General features: G+C 42.2%; 1 protein-coding gene across 2 annotated transcripts; it reads right to left on the reverse strand.

Moving 5' to 3' along the window:
• Positions 1–1,050: 1,050 nt before the first annotated feature.
• LOC130877107 (zinc finger protein 709-like) lies at positions 1,051–10,194 on the reverse strand. Of its 2 annotated transcripts, none has more exons than XM_057774012.1 (4): positions 10,068–10,194; positions 4,386–5,684; positions 4,132–4,189; positions 1,051–3,407 (listed from the first exon to the last, which is right to left on the reverse strand). In XM_057774012.1, the coding sequence occupies exons 2-4, from the start codon at positions 4,417–4,419 to the stop codon at positions 2,204–2,206; spliced, it is 1,296 nt and encodes a 431-aa protein (XP_057629995.1). In that variant the 5' UTR covers positions 4,420–5,684; positions 10,068–10,194; the 3' UTR covers positions 1,051–2,203. The 2 variants fall into 2 exon arrangements, with proteins under 2 accessions (XP_057629995.1, XP_057629994.1); XM_057774011.1 differs by having other exon boundaries at positions 4,386–4,512; positions 10,068–10,188.
• Positions 10,195–12,678: the final 2,484 nt, after the last annotated feature.

Below are 12,678 nucleotides of genomic sequence, written 5' to 3' on the forward strand. Positions count from 1 at the left end.
GACATCAAAGGTGGGAATAATGATAGATATTTTGGTGGCAACTATCATTAGCTGTGCTACAGGATACTGAAAACTATCCCAAGTCTTCCCCAAGGACAAACATAGGTGATGCCATGAGCTGATGCTTTCAGGCATGTAAAGACCTTCCATGGGACCCAAGATAAATGCAGGAGAGGTATATGATTGTGGCACCACTGGCCAAAGTTCTGATGTCACAGGATGCCATGGAACCTACACTGGGTCTTATGAGACAAGGCTGTAGTGACATAATTCCAGAATCTAGGTTCTGAAACACAAAGGGTACCTTCCTTAGGTGTGAGATGAAGTAGGTACCGGGGCATGTAGCACTTTAACCACTTTTTGTGGGTGTGAGACCTAGATGAGGTCCTCTGGAAGCCTCATGGTATATGCCCAAGTAGTGCCAGGACTTTTTCAGTCTCTTAAGTCTGTTTGCTCTGAAAATCTTCTCTAAGAACTATGGGATATGTAAAGGATGCATCTGGATTTATGATTCTGGTGTCTAATCTCTTGCAGGAGTAAAATGAGAGACCTTCTTACATCCCTTGAGTAAAGATGGTGCTAGGCCTTAAAACCTTAGTATGTGCAATACTACAGGATGTGGATAGAGATGTCTGTAGGTCATATATTGGTGGTCTTGTGGGGACCTGATCTAAAGCTTTGCTAGCCATATGCCCAGAGCTGCAGAATAGGGCCTTCGAGAACAAGAATGGATAATGAAGTTATATTCCCTGGCTGTCATGGAACTCCATATGTAAACCAGGCAGCAGGCTGGCCTCAAACTCAGAGACCTTCCTGTCTCTGCCTCTCCAGTTTTGGAATTAAAGGTGGGTACCACCACACCCAGTTGATGCTGAAGATTTGATATCAGATGCAGTCCCAAGACCATGATTTCTACCTGGTGAAAAGAGCTGATGCTGAATATTGGGGACCCTGGTAACCATGTTCCTGGAACAAGAAGTAGCTGGGGGTGGGGGTGGTGTAGGCAACTGAAATGCTTTATTCACACTGATAAGATTTCAAAAGCGACCAATGTAGTAAAATAGTGGTTACATATATTTTAATTACATACCATAAAAACTAGTTATATAATATATACTACTCATGTACAAACTATACTGTATCCTACAGATACACATATACACATGCATACACTGTATGTACTAAATAATACTATATTATTCCAAGATACACAAATCTCTTTGAATACAATTGTAAAAAGTCTCAACAAAATACTACAAAATTGTATCTAATATAAAAAGACACATTCCATGCTTTAACCCAAAAAAGCAAAGTTTTCACATTGTAAAGTCAATGTAATGCATATCCATCTTCAGTGTGCATTATTATGTACCTTTCCATGAGAAATGAAGCTGGGAGACTTTCTGCGTGCCCATCAGTCTTTTTCTAAACGAATTCTTTTGTGTCTTTGAGTGAAAATGGGAAAACTGAAGGCCTTCTGGCATTTCTTACACTCAACCTTTCCTCCAGAGTTCTTCCAAGGTTTTCAAAAACTGAAAACCTAACCACATTATCAAAAGCTCCAGGCTTTCCCCTCTATTTAAAGAAAACTGGAAAACTGAATGCTTCCCCCACATTCCTATTCGTTTTATCTGGTACGTATTCTTTCATGTAATCTAAAAGAACTGGGGCATCTAGAGTCTCAACCATTTCTCTCTCACACACAGGGTTATTATCCAGTGTGAACTTTTTGTGTCCTTTAAAAGAACCAAGAAAACTGTTTTTTCATATTCCTAACAATCGCTTTCTGATGATTTGTTATCCAATGAGTATTTTAGTTTCTTTGAAGGCAAATGGGAAAATGTGATATTTGCCATATTATTTGTACTAAAAGGATGTTTCTCCAGTACAAGTTCATTTATGTTTACAAAAGCAATTTTAATAGGTGATTGATTCTCCATTGCTTTCATTAGGAGGGATACTCTCCAGCATAACTTCCTTTATGCTTTTGAGACTACCTGAAAGAAAGATTTGCCACATTGTTTCCATTCACCTTGTTTCTTTCCTGCATGAGTTCTCCGATGTGCTCTAAACAGACCAGGACTGGGAAAGGCTTATGACATACCTCACATTTCAAAGGCCCATTTACAGTGTGCTTTACCATTTTTATTTAAAAGCCCGCAAGAAACTGAGGATTTGCCAGAATTTACATTTATAAGACTACTTAGTAATCAATTTCAACTGGAAGTGAAGGCTTTCCCACATTATATTCACAGGGTTTCTCCCCAGTATGAGTTTGTTCATGTTTTCGAATAGAGGTGGACAGGCTGAACGCTCTATCACACTCTTTACACTTATAGGGCTTTTCTCCAGTATGGATTCTTTCGTGTATCTGAAGAGAACTGGAAGCACCAAACCACTTGCCACACTGCTCACATGGGTACGACTTTTCCCCAGTATGAGTTCGCTCATGTTTTCGAATGTAACTGGGACAACTGAACGCTTTGCCGCATCGCTTGCACACATAGGGCTTTTCCCCATTATGAGTTCTTTCGTGTATCTCAAGTGAAGTGGAGGAACTAAACCATTTGCTACATTGTTTACACTTATAGGGCTTCTCTCCAGCATGAGAGGTTTGGTGTCTTCTAAATACACTGGAGAAAGGAAACACTTCCTCACATACACTGCATTTAAAAGGCCCGTTGCCAGTGTGCTTTATCATGTGTGTCCGAACACTTGTGAGAGAAAAGAAGGCCTTCCCACACTGTTTGCATTCATAGGGCTTCTCCCCACTATGAGTGCGTTCATGCTTTCGAAAGGAACTGGAACAGCTGAAGGCCTTCCCACACTGCTTGCATTCATAGGGCTTCTCTCCAGTGTGAGTGCGTTCATGTTTCCGAAGGGAACTGGAACAGCTGAATGTTTTATCACACTGTTTACACTCATAGGGCTTCTCTCCAGTGTGACTTCTTTCGTGAATCTGGAGATAACTGGGACAATTGAAGGCTTTTCCACACTGCTTACATTCATAGGGCTTCTCTCCGGTATGAGTTCTTTCATGTTTCCGGATGGAACCGGAACAATTAAAGGCTTTCCCACACTGTTTGCATACATAGGGCCTCTCTCCCGTGTGAGTTCGCTCGTGTTTTCTAAAGGAACTGGAGTGACTGAAAGCTTTCCCACATCGCTTACATTCGTAAGGTTTCTCTCCTGTGTGCGTTCTTAGATGTATTCTAAACTCACTGGGGAAATGAAAGGCTTTCCCACATAGCATACACTTATACGGTTTACTTCCAGTGTCCGTTGTCATATGTCTCTGAACACTCATTAGAGAAATGAAAGAGTTCCTGTACTGTGTAAATTTATATGGCTTCTCTGAGTATTCTTCACTTGCACACAGGTTGTATCTGGAGTCAGTTATGATGTGCCTATTAAGGAACGAACAACACATGAAGACTTTTCCAGACAAGTCACATTACACGGTTTTACTCAACTAAGAACTTTTCTTTTCAGGTTAAGATTCGGAATCTCAGCCAGGCTGTGGTGCACACACTTTTAATCCCAGCACTTGGGAGGCAGAAGCAGGGGGATCTCTTGAGTTTGGGGCTAGCCTGGTCTACAGCATGAGTTCCAGGACAGCCAGGGCTATACTATGAAACCCTGTCTTGAAAAACAAAACAAACAAAAATTTGGTATCTCACTGAAAGTTTGCCCACATTGACTTTTATAATCTTTACTTTCATAGACTCTACCATATGACTTCTATACAAAAAGAGACAAGCACATTATTGATGGTTGGTTTATTACTGATTTTTCTATTCATTAATGTCTTGGACCTACATTATAACCAATATCAGAAAATAAGACATATCTTGGCATGTCTTAATTATTAGAAAGTAAATGGAATAATCTCTTTGAAATATGGCTTTCCCAAATCTATTATCTAAACAGTGATATTCATATAGTTTCTTAGTACTTTCTGGAAGTCAACTACCTTGAAAAAACAGAACTGTGTTAAACTGGAGAGATCGCAAACAACTAGGAATAAAATGCTTAAAGTTATGCTTATTTGTTTGCTTTGTTTACCACAGGTCACATGACATGCTAAAGTTCCTTCGAGGAACATCATACCCTTTTGTGAATACAAATTACCTTAGATTTATCTCGGGATTTTTGTCCTCCTCAATGTTCTGGCCTTCCCACCCGTTCTCTAAAATATAGACCAAAGAAAAGCACTATTAATTAGGAACTTCAAAGATTAATAGTAACTCTGAAGTTCACTGTGCACTGAAAATATTCCCATTTATTCATAAAAAGCCGTCCCTTTCCACATTTCAAATTGATTTAAAAAATTCCTAGGGTATTTTTTTTAAAACTATTAAGTAAAGAAATGTTATCATTCTTACCTATAAAAGTCAAGTTTCTAAAGACTTCTTGCATCACGTCTGTGTAGAGATTCTTCTGGGAAGGATCCAGCAAAGCCCACTCTTCCTGGGTGAAGTTTATAGCCACATCGTCAAAGGCCACTGAGTTCTAAAATATCCCACAATGTGTATTGGCGGCTGGGTAAAACTTATACCACTAGGGCTCTATACTCTGTATGTAGATGTGTCATATGATTTGCTGATCTAAAAGTCTACTTTGTGTATGTAGTTGTTCGCATACTGCTGTATTAATATTATAATTCAACTGAAGCACTCAGAAAGCAATAGCAGAATAAAAACACCCTCTCATTGGTAAATCCAGGGAGTAGGCTGTTTCTTGATTATCACTAATTGATCATTGTACAGTTCATCTCCAATACATGTGACTAATAAATCCTACTATCTGCTCTACAAATGATGCTAATGTTTGTACTGTGAGAGTTCTAATTGTTAGAAGTGACAACTCACAAAACTGGACCTTTGCTGATGTTGTCATGGACCTCAGGATTTGGGAGGAATTCTAAAAATCAAAGTGTTAAGGTAACTAAGAACAATTAGAATCCTGGGTGACTAACTTATAGGAATTGAAAAACCAATACAGATTTTCATATGAAATTACAAGGCACTCAGATACTACAAGAATCCTAAAACACAGTAAGACTAGTGCTTCTTAATGCCAAAACTTGCCTCTTAAAGCAACAGTAATCAAGGTGATTATGTAACGACACATACGTAATGACACAAAGAACATCATTATATGAACATCCACAAGAGTCCAGGAAGAATGTGGTCAGGAAAATGGCTGTGAGGTGCTGCAAACACACATCCTCCACAGAAACATGAAAGTACAAGCAGAGCCCTCAGAAACAAGCTTGTTAAAAATTGAAATATTCGGGGGCTGGAGAGATGGCTCAGTGGTTAAGAACACTGGCTGCTCTTCCAGAGGTCCTGAGTTCAATTCCCAGCAACCACATGGTGGCTCACAACCATCTGTGATGAGATCTGGCGCCCTCTTCTGGCATGTGGGCATACATGGAGGCAGAATGTTGTATACATGATAAATAAACAACAAAAAAAAAAAAAAATTGAAATATTCTCAAACTGTGTATCAACCACATAAATGTAAAGAGAAACATCTGAAAAGGGTAAGAAAGCCTGCGCAGTGTCCACTCATCCTTGTTTGACCCTGCCTCTGATATGCTAACAGTCTTCTGGACAGTTCCCAGCGCAGGAGCAGGCTGGATCTCATTTTACATGGAGTAAACAAAAGCCTCCATCTACCTGGAAAAACAAATTGCTATTTATAACCACAATGATTATATACCACCTAAACTCTAGGAGAAAAAGTTGCAGTGATGATTTCTTTCAGAAATTAAAGTATTCAAAAGTACCCAAGTATAATGTAAATGGAGAAAGCTCCATGTTTCCCAAGAAATTTTAAGGACCAAAAAAAAAAAAAAAAAAAAAAAAAAAAAAACCACAACCTGATTATGTGCTAAAGGAATGCCCGTGAGGCTAGAGAGATGGCTCAGTGGTTAAGCCTGTTCTTCCAGAGGACCACGGTTCAATTCGCAGCACCCACATGGCCGCTCACAACTGTCTGTAACTCCAAGATCAGATACCCTCACAAAGACATACATGCAGGCAAAACATAAATTCAGGCAAAATGCCCCATGCACATAAAAATAAATTATTAAAAAACAAAAAAGGAATGCCCTCATGTTCCCATCCCCTTACACCACCCCCCAAAAACTGAAAGAGGTGGCCTTTTGTTGTTCTAATTTTTCTGTTTTAGTTTATGACAGTCCCAGAAATATGTCAAAACACTGGCTGAATAAATAATAAAGGATAACATAACAAACTGACTACACATACGCAATGCAGTCTCTGCAAAAATAGTTTAGAAACGGTGGCTGGAGAGATAGCTAAGCAGTTCAAAAGCACTGTGGCTCTTGCAGAGGACCCAGGTTTAATTCCCAGTACCCACACGGCAGCTAACACACCATCTAGCCTCCAAGGTCACTGCAAGCATGTGGCACACAAACATACATGCAGTCAAAAAAATACCCATACACGTAAAATAAAATGTTTTTGCCAGGTAGTGATGGCACACATCTTTAATTCCAGCAATTGGGAAGCAGAGGCACAGGAGTGTTTATATAGAGAAACCCTGTCTCAAAAAACCAAAAAGAACGTTTTTCAAAAAGAGTTTTTTGTTTGTTTTGTTTTGTTTTAAGAGCTAGGTTTGGTGATACACACATTTAATCCCAGCATTCAACAGTTAGATCTCTATGAGCTTGAGGCCAATCTGGTCTACTGAGTGAGTTCAAGCCATACAAGGCTACATAGTGAGATCTTGTCTTTAAATAAAAAATGTTTTGGATAGTATATTCAGTCCATAAATGGATACAGCTTTCAACAAACAGGAACAGATAATAGAGAAAGTAGGGAAACTGATTTTCAGTTATCCCATATTACAAATCTCAGATGTCCATTTTCCAGTTAAGGAAAAAAAAAACACCAATAATAGAGGAACAATAAGGAAAAAATTTGAGATAAGCTATCTTTGAGAAACATTTGACACTACAGTCCATGAATGCTATGCTCACTAAATAAGACTTTTTAAATGATCAGCTGTCCTTAATACGTGTGAAGCAGAAGGTCAATTTACATGGGGAAAAACTTCTAGAATTGAAATGTAAAATGGAGAAATTCAGTTACACTTAGAAACACCAAAATACTCCTTCTTGGTAACTGACAGGTCCAATAGCCAGGAAAGCAGTGATGGTAACAGTGTTATTCAACACCAGCCAGGATTTCACTGATATTTCTAGAATGCTACAGTCAACAGCACAACTAAATGGTAAACCACATTCTGAGTGATCAAACACACAGTAAAAAACAAGTACATAAAGTACACTCTAAGAACATGTGAGCATTGGATAGAAATCAGTAACAGAAATGCAGTTAGAAAACCTCCAAACTGGAGATTAAATCACAAAGCACAGAATCCCATGTGAATTAAAGACAGTCACCTGAAGAAACCTGAATAGTTCAAGGAAAGGAGACAAGTTCATCATATGAAAATCCGTGGGATACAGTACAGGCGGTACACAGGAAACATTCAAAGCATCAAATGCATACATTCTTGAAGATTTAAAATCAAACACTTAATCTTCCACTTCCAGGAACGTCAATGAAGGGTAAGGTAGTCTGTATCAACCCAGGGAAAGTGAGGAGGCAACAAGGAATTTGTAGTTAAGAAATCAAACAAGGGGCGGGAGCGATGGCTGAGCAGTTAAGCGTGCATACTATTCTTGTCAGTGCGATTTCTAGCACATTGAGGAGCTCAGGACTGCCTGTTAACTCCAGTTTCCAGAGGAGCTAATACCTTCTGCCCTCCACAGGCACTGTCCTGGCACAGAAACTCACACACACACATAATCAAGAAATAAAAAGGCTGCGCAGTGGTGTACACCTTTAATCCCATAAGATCCAGGACAGACAAGGCTACATAGTGAGACCATGGCTTATAATAAAAAAAATAAACCAAATGATTGGGCTAGGAAATGGTTCAGGGAGTAAGGCACTTCCTCTAAACCTGACGATATGAGTTCAGTTTCCACCTTCCTCATCTGTCTTCTAATCACCCACACCTTGGCATGAGATCTTGGGAAATTTTCTATATATGCTCAGGGGAAGCAAAGAGTTAAAAAAAAAAAAAGTGGAAATGAAACTCTACTTTCTGTTGAAATCTGCTTCTTTCTACTTTCAAGAATATTTACTGTGCCAGGTGGTAATGGTGCCCACCTCTAATCCTAGCACTCAGAGGAGATGGACCTCTAAATTCGAGCCAGCCTGATCTACAGAGTGAGTTCCAGGACAGCCAGAGACAAACAGAGAAACCCTGTCTCAGAAAAACAAACAAAACTTTTACCCTATTCAGCTCTGAGTACTTTTCACACTCAATGAAAAGCTAATGTTCAAATAAATGACAACTGTTTGAATCTAGCAAAGGAGCAATTCCGAAGACAACACAGATCTGTCGGGATCCAAGGTCAAAAGGCCATTCTCTCTTCCCCAGTGCTGCTGAAATACTCAACATTCACACCTCCTCGGGAGACTCTGGACAGGATGCAAGCATACTTAGTTTGCTTTTCAGGCTTCTGTCCCACTGCACAGTGTGTAGTGGTGTTTTCTTCCCATTCCTTTGGGAGAAAGTTTAACAACCGAGAGGGCAGGATATATCTGCAGACCCTCATTCACCAGCACCTAACTCACCATGTGTCCTAGGAGTGGAACTAAGCTCAGGGAACATAATGTCTCTAAGAATTAACTATGGAGATAGGGACTGTTCCAGGAGATTCCTCCAGCCCCAAGGCCTCCAATTGCTCCCCTGAGAGGTTTTACCCAAGACTTCAGACTGGTGTCTAAGAGGACATATAGCAGCTATAAGTAACTTGCCAGCCTCCGGCAGTTCTGAAACCTCAGTCCATTACTAAGAAGAAATGAAAAATAATGCGTCCATTTCTATCTATTGAACAAGGAAAATAAACAGTAATGGTTGTCACTTTTTAAACCTCTTAGACTAGAAGTTGCACTTGAGAATCTTGGGAGTGAAACAGGCACTGAGAAACCGAGTTGTGGGGCGGGGGCTGCGGAACTGGCCCAGTGGTTACAGCATTCGCTGCTCTTGCAGAGAACTGGAGTTCAGTTCCCAGTAGCCACTTGGGGCAACTCATAACTGCCTCTATCTCTAGCTCCAGGGAATCGGAGACCCTCCTCCTACCCCCACAGACACCCACACACGCATGTGCAAACATACACACATAAATAAAAGGGGGACAAAAAGCCTGACACCTCTGCCTTCACTCTGCGCCTAATACCTCTTTTGGGGTCAACCAAAGCATGTAAGTATTCAAGTAGTGTCTGTCCAACCTACTCCATCTTCAAGGCTGAAGCCACAGGGGTAAGTTATAGTCCTTAACCTGCAGCCACCTAGGATCCAAGGAAGAACAAACCTCCCAGAAGCAGAAGTTATCTCCAGCGAGCCACCTAGTCCCCTAGAGGTCTGAAGTGAGCTGAGACAATGATGGGCGGAGCCACACTTTGCATGAAGCTGCTCTTTAAGCTTGTTTCTGGTCTGGCCCTTCTCTATTTCCAAGGCTCCTGTTGAAGATGAGCTGGGGCAGCGGATGTCACTGAACCCTTCATCTGCCCCTCTTCTCACTGTACCCACACAGACGAAATCCCCACTATCCATCTCTTTAACTGGCATACTGGGACGGGTGGCCCCAAGACTAGCTGGGGTTTTGCCCTAAAGACTCTTGAAACAGGAAAACCCTGCAATTTGGGGGATTCACTGTGAACCCCGGGAGCAGTCAAGCTGAAGGAGAGTGGACTGAGAGAGACCCTGCTTCCCACGCCTCAGGAAAGCTCAACCGTGGCTGACCGGCGGTAGCGCACAACGAGAAGCCAGCGCCCCAAGTCCTGAGGTGGGTCGGCCAGGACGCCGCGGGGGCCGATGGGACGCGAGGGGACCCGCCGCCCAGACCACACAGAACCGGGGGACAGCAGCGGTATCGGGCCGTGGACCCCGGTTACGGAGGCCTTCCCCGAGGCTGGTTCTGGTTGGATGTGGCCAGCGTCGGCCAGAACGCTCACCATTTCCGAATTTCTGGCGTCCCGCGCCGTCTGCACCTCACAGGGACACTGGCTACAGCGGGGCCACCTTAGACTACGGTGAGCTCAAGACACAGAAGCTAGCGGAGGAAACAGAATGAGAGCCAAGACTGAATAGTGAAAAGAAGCAAACACCGCGAGAGTGCAGCCACCTGCCCCGCCCCTCTCCTCCATCTGCAGTCTGATTGGACAATTCCACCCTGATAGACAAGTCCTAGGACACGCCCCCAAGGCTTGAGTGACAAAGGATGTAATCCAACCCTTGAATTAGACAGACGGAGGGTCAGGTTTCTTCTTCACACTAGTGATGGCCCTGCCCGGGACACGCTTGCACTTGATCTATAGAAGGCATAGCCATGAGTTAATAGCGTAAATACACGCATGCTATTCACAACTGGAAATTGCTAATATGAGAACTGTTTAAAAATTTTATTCTAGGGGATTGGAGAGATGGCTCAGCCGTTAAGAGCACTGGCTCATCCAGAAGACCTGGATTCAATTCCCAGCACCCACATGGCAGCTCACAACTCTCTGTAATTCCAAGATCTAACACCTTCATACATACATGCAGGCAAAAACACCAAAGCACATTAAATAAATATTTTTTTAAAAAAATATCCTAAATACTTTGAGACAAGGTCTCATGTAGCTTGCCTCAAGTACAGTTCAGGCCAACCTTGAACTCTTAATGGACCTGCCTGCACCGTTTGAATGCTAGGATGACACACGTGCCGTTATGAGAGGTTATGCAGCACCAGGGATCCAGCTGAGGGCTCCCTGCATGCCTACATGGACTCTGCCAACTGCACCACAGCCCTCATGCTGAAAATTTAGATGTTGTCCTCTCCCTAGCTTGAGGAGTGTGATGGCTAATCTTGGTTGCCAAGCTGGCTGCATCTGGAATCAGCTAAACCCCAAGCAGCTGAGCACACCTATCAGGGATTTTTCCTGATTGGATCATTTGAGATTGGAAGAGCTACCCTAAATCTGGCCACACCTTGGTGGCAGCCTAGAAGGGAACTTTTACCTTTTGCCTGCTTGCCCTCAGTCTCACCGACGAGCCCATCCATCCCGCTGCTGAAGCATTCCTTCACTGGTGTTTGAACCCACTTCTTTGGTATTCCGGTGAATGCTGAAGAACAGTGGAGACATCTAGCCTCATGGGTTGCACGACGATCGGATTCTTGGACTTCCTGTTAGGACTCAGCTATTGTTGAACTTGTTAGACCTCAGCCTGTAAACCTCAAACCACTCTAATAAATTATATCTGCTATCAGTTCTGTGCATGTGGAGTGGTGCTTTTCTACCTTCCTAACGCTGTGAGCCTTTAAGACAGTTCCTCACGGCGTGGTGACTGCCCCCAACCATAAAACTATTCCCTTGCTACGTCATAACTGTAATTTTGCTACTGTTATGCAACCCAAAAGAAGTCGTGGCCCACAGGCTGAGAACCTGTATTCTAGAGATCCCCTGACTAATACAAGGAAGTAGCCTAAGCTTTGAAGGGAAGGCAGTCCTTTAAGACTAATAAATATAATAATAATAGGCCAGGCAGTGGTGGCACTTGCTTTTAATTCCAGCACTAGGGAGGCAGAGGCAAGCAGATCTCTGTGAGTTCGAGGCCAGCCTGGTCTACAAAATGAGTTCCAAGTCAGCTAGGACTATTATACAGAGAAACCCCGTTTTTAGAAAAAAAAATTTAAAAGAAATAATAATAATGGATAATAGAAATTAATAAAGGGCCACATCTGTAGCTTTATAATTTCTAGAAACAACACAGAAAGTTAAAAGGAACAGGTTAAGTTCATGGGTGGTGGTAATAGAAGGCTTGGGAGTGGCTCTTCATCCAGCACTTAAACAAACCAAAGAGTACATAAAGGACAAAGAGATGTGAGCAAAATTTCTCGTTTTCTATAGCATGTTTCTGCAAAATATATGTGACACATATGGTACATTTTCATTTTTAAACAAATACCTCTTTATTTGTTGTTAATTTCTGTGAAATTTACTCTACATTTTAACATTTCTGAACATCTCAAGCACAATCCAGGTGCTCAGTAAACCCCACCTCCCACCTCCTCTGGGCAGCCACAGGCAGGAATGACTCTCAAGCCTCTCAGTCTCTTCAACACACACACACTAAGTCGCACCTCAACCACCACCACCATCCCTTTTGTTTTGTTTTTTATTTTTCAACACGGGGTTTCTATGTGTAGCCCTGATTGTCTTGGAACTCACTCTGTAGACCAGGCTCACCTTGAACTCAGAAATGCACTTGTTTCTGCCTCCCAAGAGCTAGGATTAAAGGCGTGCGCCACCTTTGACCATTGCCGCCTTGTGTGCCAGAAAGGAGAGAACATTTTTTTTTCCCTCTAACCTTTTTCTTCAGGCTGAGACAAGAAAGCAGAGCATGCAAACGACAGGTCTTCGTTCCCACATTGCGTGATGGTGCTCATTCCATTCCCATTGATCAGACAGCAAAGAAAGGAAGGACGATGGGCCAACAGGTGGGAACCGCTGCTCTTTCTTCTCTGTGTATGTTCTCTCTCTCTCTCTCTCTCTCTCTCTCTCTCTCTCTCTCTCTCTCTCTCTC

This window comes from Chionomys nivalis, chromosome 7 (assembly GCF_950005125.1).
Source record: "Chionomys nivalis chromosome 7, mChiNiv1.1, whole genome shotgun sequence".
Lineage (NCBI taxonomy): Eukaryota > Metazoa > Chordata > Mammalia > Rodentia > Cricetidae > Chionomys > Chionomys nivalis.